The 18352-nt window shown below is 44.9% G+C and overlaps 1 protein-coding gene across 3 annotated transcripts in view; it reads right to left on the reverse strand.

The window, feature by feature from the left end:
• Positions 1-5071, reverse strand: part of ZSWIM6 (zinc finger SWIM-type containing 6) — a 111908-nt gene extending 106837 nt beyond the window's left edge. For 2 of the 3 annotated variants that reach the window (XM_049795337.1, XM_049795336.1), the window contains exon 1: positions 4557-5071. In XM_049795337.1, coding sequence (XP_049651294.1) covers positions 4557-5070 — 514 coding nt within the window. In that variant the 5' untranslated portion in view covers position 5071. Of the gene's footprint in view, positions 1-3812; positions 4300-4556 lie in introns of those variants that run through there. The other variant, XM_049795338.1, reaches the window with a different exon arrangement.
• Positions 5072-18352: the final 13281 nt, after the last annotated feature.

The raw sequence follows: 18352 nt of genomic DNA on the forward strand, positions 1-18352 counted from the left end.
TTGTTGGCGCTCAAACAACTAAACCTTGAAAGAAGAGAAATTACATTTGTTTTACTTGCTCCACAATTTCACATTAGTTTGAATAAAGACGGCTAGAAAGAACAAAAAACTTGACTAGAATCATCTTCCATTAAAAGGATCTGAAATTTGCCAACTACAATGCACATTCCACCAAAATTACATGCAGCAGTTAGCAACATGGTCTTGTAAAGCTTCCTATTCTTCCTGGTGAAAAAATGGCTTCTCCTGGTTTTGAATGCAATCACCAACTTTTAAGTCATATTTGAAAAGGAAAAAAAAAAGGAAAAAAAAGAAAGGGGAGGAATAATCAGCTGTAATAATAGATGATAGCACCTCTGAGTCAGAAGATAAATACTTCTCATTAAAAGAAAATCGGGGGAAAAAATTCGCAAGTCTTTACCTTCATTTAAGAATCAATGAAAGAAACATCCAGGGGGCTCCAACCATTATTTTACACTTAAGAAATTTTACTTTGTTTTTCTCTTAAAAGTATTTTGGTTACATCCCCCAATCACATATCACCAAGGGGCCTCAGAAAAACAAGTCTGCCGCTCCACATTGATGATGCCATTTCACTGAACCTCTTCCACAGACAAGGCAGTTTCCTAGCTCACAATATTAACATTAAATTCTAGAGCTGTGATAAGTGCCAGTCAATTAATTCTTTACATTATTTTCCTTCCCTAGGAGTCTCTTCCCTCCAACTCACTCCCTTGCCATTCATACCTAAGAGGCATGTCTACCGTAATTACAAAGCCTCATACTGCCATGGAAAGGACTGTAACGCCTTAAACGAAGATCTGTATGAGCAAGCAGGGTCTATGCAACACAGACAAACCGGCCTCAAATTACAGACAGACAAGGATACTCTAGAAGTACGTATATGACATATCAAAAAACCACTTCAAGTACTTCTAATGTGGATGCAGCTACAGCAGTAAAGCCAACCTTTACAGCACTACCGTGAAGGCAGTCTCCGTCTTTCCCCAAGCAAGAAGAGTCATACCAGCAGAGGCACAGGGGTTTTTTTCCTTCTCCTGCATTAAGGGCTCTTGCCAGGTCAACTATGTTATTGAGGGATCGCACCTCTTCCTAACCTTGACAGCCAAAGCTGTGACGACAATACAGTACTGTATACTAATTCAGGACAAACCTCAGAAACCAAATATACACTTCGCCATCTAAAACTGTCTGCTTGCTCCTGGCATCTTCACAAATTTGGCCAAATGAAACACAGTCAATTTCTAATTTTCCTTCCAGATTGTTGTATTTACTCACATAGTGCTTTCATGTTTAGACTGCAATTTTTACTAAAAATACTTGGTTTGAAATAAATGAAAAACTTGTATGGTAGAAAAGCTCTGTTCTATGCAGTTGGAAAGGTTTGCTTTAGGAGCCCACATTCTGTATTTTTTTTTAAATAAACTAAAAAAAAATCCTTCACGTCTAATTGAAACATATCAAAAAGCTATAAACACATCAATAAATTAGATGCAAATGGAATTTTGAAGCCAACTTCTCTGGAGAAAAATCTTTCAAAATTAAGTGATGCTAATTATTGTGCTAGGACAATATCATTCAACTTCAAAACAGGCTAACAGACAACTTTACTGCTTGATTATTAAGAACATTATTTGTGCATTATCACTAATGTGTCATCTTCCTTTTATTTAAGGTTTTCTTTCCATCACACACGAGTTGTGGGGGGATGAAGCAGGATCACATGAAGATTTTTAGCAGAGCACAGACACAAGTTTTTTTTAAATTCTCCCACTTGAAATATTCAGGGCTAGACTAAAAAAAAAGTAACATTCAGAAGCAAAGGGTTCCATTTAACTACCACTGAACTGAAATTTATTCATCTCTCTCAGAAATCAAATCCCGCATTCCCTGTTTATAGTAATACTTAGGGTTACAAGTAAGGCTGTTAGAATTGATATGTAATAAAATCTGCTTTGTCCAATAATTGCACTTTTCCATAGTACAACAGTAAACATTTACGGAGTTTCCATTACTCATACTGCAAAGAACATACATTCACATTTATATGGTCACTAAACATGCACTTACATAAACTCAAAGTTTTCCTCAATGCTACATATTCAGCTGTATTATATGGAACCAATTCCATTCTCCACCCAATATAACTCACTCCAGTTGAATTGGCTTTAACAGTTGCACCTTTCTGCTTCACAAGGAGTATCTTGCCGGCAAGAGCTGGCCCTAATGACACAGCTACCTACCCAAATTACACAAGAACTTTCCTACAGCAGGACCCAGCCTACCCAAGTGCTCCACGGCTCCCTTGCCAGGCAAGCCAAAGGCCTCTGTCAAAACAACTGACATGTTTCATATCACCAGTTTCCACTACTATTTTTGTGCAGTGTTCCAAAGGAGGCTCACATAAGGTTGGGAAAAAAAAAACGCAAAGCAAATGTATTTTCAGCAGTAGGTATAGCATTTGTTTGGAATGCATTTAAGGGCTCCAGAAGCAGCAGTCAACACTTCAGTTGTATTTATGCATATTTTCTTTCTTCACATTGACCCTTGCCAACATTACTCAATGCCCCCCCCCCTTGAAGCCATACAAAAAGTTACTTTTTTTCTTTCACAACTACTCACTGAGGCCTATTCCACTGCTGAAAGCAAGCGAAGCAAAGCCCACGCTGGGTGTCTGTCTCCTGGAGAAGATTGCATCTTTTATTTATCACCCCTTGGCTTTATTTTCACAGTGAATTCCTGGCTTAAATGTAATCAGCCAAGAAACCCTCCCTATGTGCACTCCTGTCATTCCTCATCGCCTGCAAACAGAATCAAGTGCAAGCAAAAGGGAAAAAAAAATATAATAATCTCAGCACTGCCAACCAAACTAAAAAAGCCCTACTTCTGGTTTTGCCAGTCCTGAGGAACCACAGATGCGCCTCAGACCTTTGGAAAGAGAAAGCCAAAAGATGAAACTTATAAGAAAGTTAATTAGATTAAAAAAAAAATTGAAGTCCCCCTTAGGCAGAAGGGAAGGGCACTGAGCCTAGAAGCAGGGACACGGCTTCCCTTCGGAAAAAAAAAAAAACAACAAACGATGGCACGTTTGTAAGATGCCTGCCAAGTCAATCCCGCAGCGGGCAGGACCGAGGTTTTGGGGGAGGGTGGAGGAGGGGATCCCGGCATCCCCCCACACCCCCCACGACCCACCGCCGCCAACAAAAGGTGAGCAGCAGCCTCTTTTGTCTGGCTTCCCCTTTTCGGGGGAGGAGGAAGGGAAGCCACAGAAAACTGGGGGGGGGGGGGGGGGGGAGGACACAAATAAACATGAAAATGAGAACAAAGTGGCCGGGTCGCACAAAGAGCATCACTCACCGGGGGGGGGGGGGGGGGGGGGTGTGTGCTGTCTGCCGGGGGCGGCTTCCCCCCACCATGGCGGGGGGAAACCACCCCCGGCAGACAGCCCCCCAAAAGTGGGGGGTACCCACCTCTGCAGCCCTTTAAACACAGGCAGGGAGGAGTTAAGCAGGGGCGCCCGCAGCGGGTGAAGAGCAGCGGCAGGCGGCGGAGCTTGGGGAGGGGGGGGGGGGGGGGAGGAAGAGGAGGGGGGTATTGTTCCTGAAGGAGGAAGAGCAGCGCTTCCCCCCACCCCCCTTGTCACGAAGCGGCTCATCCCAAAGCAACCCCCCCTACCCCCTCAGGCGGGGCGGATCGCGCCCCCTCCCTCCGGCTCGCCGCCGCTGCCCTAGAAATGCCTTTGTTCGTGGATTCCCCCCCCCCGCCGCACACCCGCTGCCGGGGTCTCGCACCGCATTTATGTCTTTATTTTGGACGGCGGCGCGTCCCGCCCCCCGCTCCTTCCCCCGTCGGCCGCCCTTCTGCTGATTCATTTCCACCGGCGGTCCCCCCCGGGATGGCGGGGGCTGGGGGGGGCGGCATCTCCTCGCTATTGTGGCTCGGGGTAAGGCGATGACCCGGATTACCGGGGGTGGGCGCTGGGAGGGGGCAGAGCTAAACGGGATTACACGGGCTGGATTACCGGGAGCGAGCACGGCGCGGGGGGGGGGGGGGGGGGGGGGGGGCGGTGGTTAAAGGGACAGGCAGGGGGGCGGCCGGCCCGGCGGCGGGGTCCGCGGCCGTGTCACGGAGCGAGGGAGTTACTCTGTGCCCTGGGCGCTCGGGGGAGGAGAGCGGCGGAGGAAGTTGCCCGGCCCGCATTACGGACAGGGAGCCGAGGGCTCCTACGGGCCGGGCCGTGGCGGGCGGGGGGAAGCTCCCCGCCCGTGCTGCCGGACACCCGCCCCAAGCCCCCCCCCCCCCCACCTCCTGGCCCCGCCAGGGGCTGCCGGGGGAGGCTCCGGCTGCCGGGGCCGCGGCGGGCGGGCAGGCGGCCGGCGGCAGCCCGGATGGCAGACGGGTGACACGCAGTGGAGGGGCGGGGGGGGAGGGGTGTGGGGGGGGAGAGACCGGTGGCGGGGGAGGCCGGCGGCGCCCTGCCCGGGTGGCGGCGGCGGCGGCCCGGCTCCGGAGCGCGGCCCCGGCCGGTGACTCACCGACTTGCAGGACGTTATCGACGCAGCCGCCGTCGAGCAGAGCGATGCCCCTGCGGAAGGGCAGGCGGTTCTCGTCGGCGGCCGCGGCGGCGTCCGCGGCCCCGCCGGGCGCGGTGGCGGCCCCCCCGGGGGCGGCGGCGGGGTCCTCGGCGCCGGTGTTGAAGGAGGAGTACATGCAGATCTCCCTCTCGCTGCGGGGGAAGGACCAGTAGACGATCCTGCGCTGCACGGGCTCCGGAATCCGCTCGAACCGCTCCTCCACCCGCTGGAAGGGCCACTTCTCCGCCACCTTGCGAGCCGCGATGTCCAGCAGGGACTCGGGGCTCTGGGTCTTGCCGAGCGGCAGCAGCCCCAGGGCGGCGGCGGCGGCGGCTGCGGAGGAAGGTCCGGCGCAGAGCGCCCCGCTGCCGGGTCCGGCGCCGCCCGCCCGCTGGCCCGGCCTGCACCCCGAGCCATAGCCGGGTCTGCAGCAGAGGCGCTTGGCGGGGGGAGGGAGCTGACCGCGCTCCGCCATGATCGCGCCGCTTCTAAGCAGACAGCGGAAGTGGCTGTACCCTATAAACGGCTCCAGGAAGGCAGCGAGCGGCCGCGAGCCCCCGCGGGACACACCCCCTCTGCCCTTATTTGGCGGCGGGGGCGGTGCCGGGCGCTCAGCCAACCGCGGGGGGGCGGGGCGGTGCCTTATGCAAATCAGCGTCACAAACGTAAATAGAACGGCCCGAGGAAGGCTCGTTCCGCGCGCTGGCGGGGGGTGGGCGGTGGAGGGGGTGACGCGCGCCCTTGCCGCCATCCCCCAACCCCCCCCCTCCGTCCGTCCGTCCGTTCGTCCCCCCCCCCCACACACACACACACACCCCCTCCCGCTGATGTCACGCGCGCAAGCCTGGGCGCGCCCCGCGCGCGTGGTGGGAAAAGGGGGCGTGGCCGGCGGCGCCCCTCTCTGCCACCATATAGGGAATGGAATGCGGGGGCGGGGCCGCCGCGGCCTCAACCCGGTCACCTCTGCTGGGAAAGCCGGCAGGGCGGGGGGAACCGCGCCTCGCGGCCGGAAAATACGGTAACGGCTGAGGCGGCCGCCCTCGGTGGCGGAAAGGCGGGGGCCGGCACGCCTCCGGCGCCTCGCCCCCTGGAGGGGCCGCAGGGAGGGCGCCCGCCTTTCGCCGGGGCTCCGCGGGAGTCGGGAGCTGCGGCGGAGGAGTCTCGGAGGGCAGGGCGGGGGTGCCACACGGGCGAAGAGGCCCGCGCCCCTGCCTCAGAGGCGGGCTGCGAGGGGCCCGCTTCGCCCCGTTTCAGCCCGCCTGTGGGACGGGAGCCGCCACAAGCCCGCGAGGTACCCGCGTGAGGCCTTCCCCTCTGTTAGAGGGAATACGGTAGCCGGGGCCGCTGGGCCGCGGGGTGCCCGTCGCGCGCGGGCGGGCCGGCCGGCCGGCCGCCCGGTGGCAGCGCCCGGTTCGCTTCGCAGATGGTCGGGCCTGGAACGGCTCCGGCGGCCCAAGGCGGAAGGGCCGGGCGCCGCAGACCCGCGGTGAGTCAACCGAACGCAACCGGCGCGTTGCGTTTGCCTCGGTGTCGGAACGGTTCTGCGCAAAGGCCGGCGCGGGCCACCTGTCCCGGTGAACGTTTAGCAGAGCGGAGCGGAGGGCCGAGAGGATCCCGTCTGTGTCTTTGCGCTCGTTAAAAGGCACACCGTTCGGGGTCGTACCGACCCCTCAGACTGAGTGGCCTTCCGGGGCGGGGGAGGCGGGGGGGGTAAATAAATAAAAGGGAGAGAATGAACCCGAGTGGCAGGCTGAGGAGGGTACCGCGCTCCTGCATGGATAGCGCTGGGTGAACACCAAAGGCGGCCTCTGCTTGTAGCGGCGAGTTCTGGCCCCAGCTACAGCCTCGCTGCTGATGTAAAGCGTCACGAAAAGACGGTACAGGAAGGATCGGGGCTAGCCAATGAAGCCGTTACCGGCTTCCCTATGGAGAGAGACTTCGACGCATCATTCTAGAACACTTTTTATTAATTGCGCATTTTGGAACCTTAGCTTGAAAGGGGCGGTTTTGGCGACTCGCTGTTGAAAACAACACTCATTCGCCTGGCTTGGACTTAACGCCGAGCAGCACTTGCTGGCACGTAATGCAGAAGCCCTAATTTTTGTGCCCAGTGGCTTCGTTCACGCAGGCTGGCTTACCCAGCCAGACTACATTTTCCATGGTGCAATGCAAGCAAGTCTTCAGCTGGGAGGTGCGCAGGCGGGAGGTGGCTCCATCAGGGAACGCAGCGAAAAAATGTCGAGTGTGCCGGGCGTCAAGATCTAAGAAGTACAAATCACGTCGAGTTGACTTGTAACTTGACATCTACTTTTTCTTTCCACCCAAACCCCTGACTGCAACAATAGCTTATTTTCTGAACAGGGGATTGAAGCGCTTTGCAGAAACTGCATTTTCCATTAAAAATGGATGGAAAATTGAATGAACCGTATTAGACTTGCTGACTTTGATTTTTAAAGAAAGATCAGCACAGACCTGAAGTTGATTTAGAATATGCAAGTGTTGGCTTTTTTATACGCTTGTAAGCTCTTAGATGGTAGCACTGATTTGCGATTTCACAGAGAATTTTTTTTTTTGTCTAGATATAGAACTTTTTTTTTTCCTTTGCTGCTGTCAGTTGCTCATACTAAGGAAATGACTGATGTTTTTTGACCAAGGAGTTTGAACTTCAGACTGCAGACAGGGCCTGAACTATGTTCTGCATAGTTTATTTTTTGTTTATACTACAAGTTGTTTTTTCTTTGGGATCGTGAGAGCTACCTTCTGGGTGAGAGATGAGTTTAAACCGATGCTTGTGCTTCTGAGTATAGACTGCACGAAAGAGTTACTCTTGAGGCGACAGTTTCATAAGTCCACTGATACCTTGCTGGGATATTAGCTGGCTTCTTCCTCATTTTAGGCATTCATTTTACAAGAGATCTACTGGATTTATAAACTTAACTCCAACTCAGTTTTGGAGGTGTTAGGGAGCCTGAATGCTACAGGCCAGAGATGAGGAGGTAGTACGTTCTTTTACTATTAATATGGTATTGATTTCGGTATTTCTGAAAGCAGAGGAACAGAATAAGTAGAAGGTAAAAAGACTTCATGATTGCATGTGTATGAGAGCAGAGGAAAATGATATTTAATTTTTGCCTTATGACCTACTCTTTCGTAATAACTGTTCACATCTCGAAGCAATTTTTCTTCCCTGTTGTTCTAGTGCTATTTCTGTTTTAAACAAGTGTCTAGCAAGTCAGCAAAAATGCTCTTCTAAATTGAGTAATGGCTGTTCTTTACCAGGTCTTAGCCACCTGCTGCAATAAAAATAACACACTAATGCCACTGGAAGAATTCTTCCCTTCATAGTAAAGAAGCTTTACAGTAAAAATTGAGAAATAAGAAGAGTGAGAGGAATGCCAATGAACAACAGAACATCCACAATAAGCAGAAGTAGCCCATGTGTCAGTCATCGCAACTTGGTCGTTCTTCTGTCTTTTCAGATCTGGGCAGAATTTACTACATTTGCTTAAGAAATCCCAGAGAAAAGCAAGTGGAAAGGCCCATAGATGTACCTCTTTCATCCGTCTACCACTCAGCAGGAATAGCTACTTCCCATTAAGTCCATGAATATTAATAGCTACACAGGATGCTGGTGAAGCTTTTTTATTTCTGGGCTAGGGAGCACATGAAGAGGTAATGGCATCTGTGCTCTTGACATTCTGCCATAAGCACCAGGTATGCTTCTCCTTGGGCTCCCTCTGCACTGGTGTAGCACCGTAATGGCTTGAAAATTATCATCTGAGGCTGAAGTTCCTTTGTCCTGCCAGTTTTGCCCCTTGAGTTCCTTCCACTTTCTGAAAGCAAGTGGGAAGATGTGTTAACTCCAGGGAAGAAATTAATATGTATGTGTTAAAGCCATTCCTGAACTGTGGTTTAACTTCTAGTTAGCTTTTCTTTCAGTGGATGTTCTTCTTGTGGAAAGACCTTGCTGGGCTGGGCAGTCATTTCCTCTTTTTCTGCCTCACGGTTTTGGGAGGTCTATATTCCAGAGCTACACAGAAAGAAAGAAATGGCTGGAAAACAGCAACCTTAACTTGGTTAAGTTCCTGCATGTAATCAAAGGCTATTCTATGAGCTCCTTGGAAAAATACCGTTGCCCACCACTCAGTGAAATTCCTTCTTAATAGTCTTTCACAGCATTAAGCCACTTGCAGTCATTTTTGTTCATTCCAGTAAGACAGACAGGGCTGGGAGCATTCTACCAGTTGTGCTGATTTAAAAGAAAGATCGCATACGGCTGCACAGTTGTCTTACTATGAAGGAAATAATGGTCTAAATGTAGAAAAATGGGTGGCAGGCAACCTAATGCTGGCCGACACAAGTCACCCTGGTGGTTAAAACTTCTCTGGAAAGATGAGACTCGGCATTCCTGCATTGAAGCTGAACAAGAATCTGGATTCATGTGCTGCATAAAATATTTCTAAATGCTGGGAGGGTAGCAGGTCAGAGATAAAGAGGAGGAAACTCAGAAAGGGAGGCTAGGGCAGTCTCAGAGCCAGAGATTTAAGGAAAAAAAAAAAAAACAAAACCACAAGAAAAATTACTTGAGGTGACAGCACTATAATAATCAAATACAAGAAAGATGGATGGCCTGCTGAAACAGCTGAATTTACAATGCTAAACCACATATTTTTTATCATGTTTCTTTAAGCGTTCTTAGATAGCTAGGTACTTCAGTTCTTATAAAAAAGCTATAGGTTTTACAGATAACAAATGTACTCTAACATTTATCATTTGAAAGCTTGAAAAACACTGCTGTAGTAGTGAATATCCCTACACTTTGCAGTGTAGTGACTCTGGAAATTCAAATACAGTAAAAGCAGACGTTAGTCATGAGTGTCAGTGAAGTTACCATCTTAAGATTGGTCAGTGAAGAAAACAGTGTAGCTGGTCAGTATCTTCGGTTTTACAATGTTTTCTTAACGTAGTTTCCTTCATTATGTTCAGAAACTATTTTTAATTTAAGGAGTTAAAAAAAGAACATTTGCCTTTTACTAGCCTTTTAAATAAAATACTCAGGATAAATATTGCCAGCTCTTTAGAGTCTGTCTATTAAAGTGAAAATAAATGAGCAGCACTGAATGAGCCCTTTCAACATGCAGCTTTTTATTCTAATTGAATTCCACGATGATTCCAAAACTACAGTCAGAGGCTAGAATCTAAAAGGATTTAGGAAAATGTATTTAAAGTGCTAAGAATGCTTTACCAGTATTCCAGAATAATGAAAAGATACAAACATCTCAATTTGAGCTAAATCCTCTTGACATTAATTTTTGTGTCCTCTCCCTTTTTGTGGCTTGATACTTGAAGTATGAAGTCATTCCGAGATGGACTGAAGGGAAAGGCATTGTGTGTGCCATACTCCCAGAGCTGTGTGAATTAATGCTGCTCTGTATTTCCTCAAGGAATGAGCACACTCAGTTTACGTTTATTGAGAATAGACCCTGGGAATGAATTATTTCTTCCTTATAAGGAGCCTTGTGTTGAGGTATCTGTTGGGAGAGTTTAGCTCACTACTAAGTTACCAGGGATAAAAGCATTGCTGTTACAAGTAAAATGATAATGTGCAAGTGACTTCTTAAAATTAAACATGTTGAACTGATTTAGAGGGTTCAGAATCTCCAAGCCTTGGAATAGAGGAATAAGAGCGTCTCACCTTTCTTCAGAGTTTGAACTTATTCACTTAACCATTTGCAAAAAGTCAAAAGCAGAAAATCCTGTCACTGAGAGGACTCTAGATTTAACATCCCTCTGGGTTTGTTGTGACCTTCTGTAGATCCGAGCTGCAGAATTTGTGAACACTCAAAGCAAAAAGAATGTTATTCCTCTCACAGGCTTTTGTAAACTTTCTTTTTAAATGATTATATTTTCTAATACTGAAATAAAAGCAAATTTGATTAAAACTTCAGGTTTTAAAATAACTTGCTTATAGGTATTCTCTGTCTTTACTGCAAATACATACACTTAATTGTGGTAAAGTGGTTTAAAAAGAGAAAAAAGATTCCTCAAAGCTTTATCCTCTTCTGGTCAGACGTCCTCCACCAAAAATGTGATAGGCCAGTTCAGAAGTTAATCAGGTACAAAATGCCACCAATCAGTTTACCGGCATGTGTAGGAACATCTCAGCACATATAATGTAAAGTGAAGTGGACTGGTGGTCTAAAAGGAAATATTACTGGATTGCCTTCTCGTGGATAAGAATCCTCCACTAACAAACCTCCTTTTTATTTTCTTGGGCTTCCTGCCTTTAAACTGCACTCTAGACTTCCTTGCATTAGACCAAATTATTACATTGCTGTGGCAGGCAACATAATAATTCTTGGGCAGAAACTCTGCATGAAGAAGGGCATGCAAACCTCAATCCACTAATGTCAGGAACAAGAACCATTGCTTACCTAGATTTTTACCAGTGACAAAGAAAGAGAAGCAACATATACTACAATTCTCAGAAGTGCATTTTCCAGGATGCTAAGTGCTGGTAAAATGGCTTTAATGAAAAAAAAAAAAAAAAAAAAAGAAAAAAAGAAAAAAGAGAAAAAAAAACCCAACCCCTCTTTTCCCCACGTCAAGAAGACTGAGTCCAGATTCACTCGTGATGGCAAGAGAGTTGTACTTACAAGGGAACAGCTTAAATATACCAAAAAGTGAAGCTCCTGCCCACACCACACACTATAGAGATGCAGCGCATATCAGTGTGCACACCCTTGCTGTGCTGGTGCTTCCTTGTCTCCACCAGCAGAGCCAAGACAGCAGTGCAAAGAGGAGGAAAGTATAGCTAACTGGCCAGCAATTACTTAGGATATTTGCCAGTCTTCTGCAAACTTCTCTGCCTTTATAAATTATAACTGAGGACCCACAGAAAGTATGGAGGTAAATAAAAGACAGAGATAGCTGAGCAACACTTAACTGGTTCCTTTTCAAACAACTGGCATTCTTTTAAAAAGCTTGGGTACAATCTCTGCTTCCCCTAACTTGGTCACCAGTGATTGCATTTAGCAAGCTGGGGAAACTGAACTGGAATTCAAGATTTTTTTTTACTTAACAGCCTATTTAAAATTTAATCCCTACCAGTACTTAAAGTCTTAGTTTACAAGTATTTGAACAATATTGCAAACTGGCCTCTAGCTTTGCTGGGACTGAAACACCCTGTCAGGATTTACAGACGTCTCTTTTCTTGGGCTGTATCGGAGACAAACTTACAAGGTAGTGCTCTAAATATGGGAGTGTCTGTATAACTCAGAGGAGAGACAGAGATTTTTGTGTATGTTATGCTATCTGGTTAAGCTTCATTTGGTCAAAGAGGGCTATGCACTGAGGAATAACTAATAAAGACCTAATGCGAGGCTATAACATTTTGAGGAGTTGGTTTCACTTCTTCCCACCCCCGAGTTTTCATCTATTTGTATCTGTATAGCAGTATTTGGTGTCAACCTTAAGCAAAGTGCCACTTCAGTACTTTTGCGGGTTGGGTTTAACTAAGTAAAACTTAAGCATTTGTCCCAGGGCTTTAGAAAGCATCTGAAATTTTGTAGCCTACATACTAATTAGACTGATACGTACTTGTTTTACCATGTTATCCCTGCAACACCAAGTGACTGAGCCATGGAATACTGCATCTGTTTGGAGCAGTCAGCTTCCAAAGCTAAAAACATTTTACTGACGTATATCTTGGGTGATGTTGATATACTTTCACCTTTATTTTGTACGCCAACTGTTAACTAATTTCATTGTCTATTTGTCTGTTTCTATCCCTTCTTCCTCTTTCCTGTCTTCCTTTGACCATACTTTGGTGCTGCCAGTTCACTGTACACTGTACTGCTCTGTCCCGACTAATGCCCCATAAACTTTCCATCCACTTACTTTCCTGCTTCCTATTTTTCCTGTCCTGCAGTCTTGGAAATTGTACCAAAGCTAATATCTCAAGCTAAGCCTTGTAATCAAATTCAGAAGACAGAGATAAGCTATGGTTAGAGCTCTGCAGTCAAGTGTTGTCAGAGAAACCAGTACTTCCTTTTATTTCAGTAGCCTCCCAAGTTTCACTGGAATCCCTGTCTTGGAACAAGGATTTAGGATTTTTTTTTTCTACTGGTCTGTCACTAAACAACATCTAAATTTTCAAGCTGCTCTGAATAGCAGCATCTAACTTTTGAAGTTCTTAATAGAAAGGGTTAGCATTCTTCTTTTTCCTCTTTTGTGCTCCAGGGATTAAGATATTCTGAGAGATATTCCTCTGCTGCACTTCACCAGTTGGAATAATAGTGGCACAAAATACTCTTGTATTTCTGGAAAGTTAGTGCTTTGAGCCTCTTCCAGGACGGTATTAGGAGTTGCAAGAATTTGGCAGTTTTCACTGAAAAGGAAGGGACCCCTTGATACTTAATACGTATCCATGCTTCTTTGCTTCAATAAATTAGGCAAGACCTATGGGACAGCTGTCTTACTGCTAGACACTGTCCTCTGCTGGGCTGTATTGGGGTCCTTCAGAGGGAATAGGTACAGGTGCTGTGTGTGGTGTGATTCAAACGGTCCAGGAGATACTGTGTCAGATACTGTGACTGTGAACTTAGGCAGATGTCACCATCAGTCATCCTACGGATGTTGTGATCCACAAGCAGGAGGGGTAGAAGTCTATTCTGATATGTTCATGTAAAATACATTTTTCAGTGATTCCAAAAAATGGAGCCTCTGGGCAGGAACAGGTCTCTGTGGAGCCTCTGAATTCATCTGGTTGTAGTGAAAGGCCGATGCTATGTTATTGCTCCCCCTGTCTGAGAAGATGGAAGAATCTCTCCAGTACCCTAACTCAGAACTGCTTCCCAGTTAGTAATTTTAATATGTACTTCTCAGAGCTTTGTTACAGACAGCACAAAAATCACCTTGTTCTTCTGTGTTTTCAGTGGTTCTAAGTAGCAGCAGCAACAAAGCCTGAGCACAGTGAAAACTCAGGGCAGCAGCACAGGCACCAAAGCTCTCCATGTGCACACTTGGACAACCAGCACTGAGTTGGTTTGCACCCTACTCTGACCTTTCAATTTATCTCTGCAAACATAAAGGCTTTGATTTTTGTTTTTTAAAACAAAATTTGCTGGCTGCTGTTGAATGGCTGCTTTTGAAGTTCACTAGGAAAACTAGAGATCTCTTCTTTAAAAAGAAAATAAGAAATCACTAGGATATGAGTTAAGAGTGGAAGAACTGAGGAAGAGAAGGGCAGAACTAATGCGAGTAAGATTTGAAGGATGAATGTATAAACCCAGTCCCTTGCCAACTCCACCCTCTAAATGGCATTTACTGCCAGGGAAATTAGATCCACCCTGGACTGATTCTAGCGTCGGGAAAATCCTCCTAAAATAGCTCTGGGCCTTGCAAAAGTTGCAGTTTCCTCTCCCAATAATTGATGCTGTGGTGACAACCTCCATCTGGTACTCATGAGTCGCAGCCACCACATCTGCTAAGGGGAAGAAGGCAACTTTTTCCCTTTGGTCAGAATCTCTTGCCTTGTCTGCAATGATGGTCCTAGGAGTGAAAAATTGCTTGCTAAGTTTGAGCACTTCTTAACAGGGATGGTGTCCCCTATACCAGCAACTTGGAAATGAAACTGCAATCTCTGCTTACTCAGATTTTAAGAAGTGTAAATGAAGAGGAACCACATCAAGAGTACCCGGGGATTGGTCTAAGTTGCATTATTGCCCTTGACGGTGGGTTTATTTCATACTGTTTACTAAATGGAGAGTATAACCATGGCAACAGTCATGACATGTTCTGTATGGATCTGCCAACACGAGACTGAAATTAGCATTCAGAAGACAACCATTTGAAAGTAGCTTGAGAACTGAAAAATAATGTTGCAGACTACAGTCCGGATGAGAATACATTTCAGCATCTGCAGAGTGAAAATTATGCAAAATTTACTACTTTGACTCATCCCAATCTCAGCAAGAGTGTATGTGGTATTATTTGTATAGATCTTACCTTGATGAGTGACAGCATAATGGTATAGATAGTAATAGCTGGTGGTGATTCTGACTGCCCCATAACAACCATAATTTTGTGTGAAGTGTACAAATCCTACAAGCCTTTTATGCTCAGCTGTAGTGCAAAGATAGTTAAAATCTTTTTTCCAAGTTTACTTGGAAAAAAAATAAAGAATGACAATTCTTGGACAAGATGAAGGTTCTACTCTCTGCATATAAAGAAAAAAGGTACAGGGTGAATGGGACTAAGGAGGGGAGTATAAAAGGATATTCTAGATCTGAGTTAGTCCTCCACTGTCCCAGGTATAAAGTGTTGACAAACGTAGTCTGATAAATATTTTTTGTTGCTGCATGTTGTGATGTTCTTGCAGAAATCTTTTATATGGGAAGTCATGGTCTGGCAGAATGAAGGTGGATTGAATTATAGCTTGCTTCTTCATGTCTTTCCACAGGTCATTTCTTTCTGAAAGGAGCAGAGTCAGCGTAACTACACCTTTCTCATTGAGTCATATCAGCTGTTGCAAGTAATGCTGAACAAAAATAATTCCTGGTTACACTGCCTGCACTTTTATCTGTGGTTAACTTCACTGTTTTTGTTTTAAGTCAGTCTCTTCTTTTGTGTGCATCTGCCACATACCAGGAAAGACATGTTTCTGTAAATAAGCTTCACAAGTTGTTTAGGAGATGTGTAGGAAAATACAGAACTGCTTTTAACTAACTTTTGAAAGTTGGCTAGATTTTAAGCTGACTCTGCCCTTTCAACAGATGCTCAGAACAGTGACTGCTCTTTATTGCCTCAACACAACATCTTGGGATAACACATCACCCAGTCTGATGGAATATTTTATGTAGAGTTACTACTTCCCGTGAGTCAGTGCTGTAAATGCCAATTACGTCTGTGAAGAACACAGCATCATTCATGTCCCTTGCTGCCCTCATGGCTAGAGGTGGTACATTTTAGGGAGGGTTAGGTTAGTCCTAAGAATCATATGGATCTATAGAAATGATGGAAAAGTTGCTAGTAAAACACAAAAGACTGGATAATTAAATATTTTTTCTATGTTTGAAGCATACAGGTAAACCCCAAACTTCTATCACTTTTCAAGGTGAGAAAACACATCCTATTCCAGCAGCAACTCAGGAGTGTGTTGGCCATCAAAGCTAGGTTTAAAGTAACGCATTCAGGTAACTTTAATTCAGTGTTTATATTCAAGCTGGCCAAGCACCTATATGTATTGTTGCTGTTTGTTTTCAATAAATTGAAACTGGGAAAGACAATCCAGAGGATCTGATAAAGTTAAAAGTACTGACAGTAAAGAGAGTAAAGAGGCCAATTCAGATTATTATTGGCTAGTATCCATGTAGGCAAAAAAAGTATAACTGATATGTAAGCTATTAAAGGAAATCAGTAAAACTAATGTTGGTCAATATGAGTATATGAAAACCAGATCTGACCACAGTTTTATTAAACAACACACTTGATAAAAACAATGTAGTGTTTACATAACAATAGTGTTTATGTAACACTTAGACTTCTTCCAAACATTTTGACTTACCACTGCATGACACTTTTTATATGTCATACTAATTTGATCAATATGATGTGTTAATTAACAGAATATTGGTTAACTGACTGTCAAAACCAAAATAGTAAATGGAGGATTCTCACTGAGCAAGTATATTCATATTAGGGTTATTTTAGGAATTGCTTCTGGCCATGTGTTATTTAATGTTTGTTTTAAATTGCATCAAACATTGTACAAAATTATTAATGGTACTCATAGATGACCCAAAAGATTGGGGATGTAATAAGCAACAAAGGTAAGTCATTAATGCAGTCCGGATGACTTTTTAGTAACTTGGGGGCAAGCAGACATATATTTTGTGGGTAACTGTGAACAGTGAAAGCAGACTGTCCTTTTTACCTGTACATTTGGTCTGCCCACAAATATGAGAGCTCAAGGACAGAGAAGACACAAAAATTTGAATCCACTGAAGGTCAGATGAGCAAGATGTTCTCAAAATAAAATTCCCTAGCAAACACAGTGTTTTGTTTTAGGGGAGTCTAACCTTCCAATTTGTTTTCCTTGTTTTCCTTGTATATCATGGCTCTGATCATCTCTAAAGCATTCAGTTATGGTACATGCTTATACAACTTTTATTTTGGCATTTCAGGGTAATGCTACAATATCCCCATGTTATTGATTGACTCTACTTTTGAAACTTGAGAGAGTCTTTTTTAAATATGTCTTATACCATAGATGTGTCACTACTTCTGTTACCCTTTCTCTGCCTTGCATAGCCTTCTCAGATGTATTGGTACAACTCTAGCAAATAACAGAATAAAACTGTGTCTGCCGATAATTCTCATAGTATGATCATCAGTCACGTTTTGACAAAGCTAATGCTGCTGTTGCCTTTTTTATCTTTAGAAATTTGTGTTTTGCTGGGTGGACCTAAGAAAAACTGAAAATGCTAGTTGGAATTTTTCTTCTGTTAACGAGTTTTTATTTGGGTATTTGGAGGAGGAATGACGAGGTGCAGAGAGATTTGTCAAGGAAGGTAACAGTGAATGAACTCTTAAATATGGTGCTTTGGTCAAAACGCCTCATGTAATTCTTGGCTATACAAAGAGAAATCTCTAGGGACTACAAAGACAATACTAGTTATACATTTGGCACTGAAACAATATTTGTTGGAATTTGCTTTGTCCAGTTTAGGATTCAAGAAGGCTGTTGGTAGACAGAAAAGGTTGAGAGAAGAGCCAGAAAAATCATTGATTCATGTGACATAATACAAGGAAGTTTTTCCGTTTAGTTTATCAAACAGAAAAGTGTATTGACTGCAGTCCAAATGTATCTGCAATGAAATAGAAACTTAATACCTGGCTTTTCCATCTAGCTAACAAAGACATAACAGGATATGATTGCTGCATGTTGAAGCTCAACAAAATCAGACTAGAACTGATGGAGTGGTACAATTTTCCCTAAATAATGAGCAGTTAAACATTGGAAGATTTTAATGAAAATTATAATGGGCTTTCCATCTCTGGTAGTTTTAACCTCAGGAGATGTCCTTCTTAAAAGATGTATTCTAGCTGAACTCAGCAGTAGTTCAGGAAATCTCAGGGATTTCTATGACAGAACAGATCAGCCCAGATGGTCACAGTGGATGTTCTAGCCTTATCTTTGATAGGAACCAAGGTGGTTTTGATTCTTATTTGAACTCTGCTATGGGCTTATGTCATGATCGAATTTTTTTGCCTATGGATGCTAACATTTGTACTGGCACTTCAGTGCAGCAGTTTAAGAAAGGTCATAAACACCTGTAAAATGGTGTAGTATGGCAAAGGATCCAGACTGCATAAAAGTCTGTTCTAAAGATGTACACGGAGGACAGCCAGCCACACATGGAATTTTAGCACTTCTTTTTCATGTGTGTTCCAGTTTCTGCGCAACAGTCTTGTGAATTAACAGTGCATCTGGTGATTCTATGCCACTATATAAGTTTGTGGTCATGTACATAAGGTGGAATACTGTTTTGGATTAAGTCTTAGCTTACTCTTGTATGCATGTGTGATTTTAAATGCACCAAGGGTATGTCCATATTGACAGTTGGTTTTTTAGCTTGTCCAAAACTTGCAACTTGTGTTTGGGCTCTTGTTTGTGAAGTGATATTTAGTCCTTCAAATAAAAAGTGCAGAAGTAATTAGTAACATTAGCTTATCGTTATTTACAGCAAACCAGT

This window comes from Accipiter gentilis, chromosome Z (assembly GCF_929443795.1).
Source record: "Accipiter gentilis chromosome Z, bAccGen1.1, whole genome shotgun sequence".
NCBI lineage: Eukaryota > Metazoa > Chordata > Aves > Accipitriformes > Accipitridae > Astur > Astur gentilis.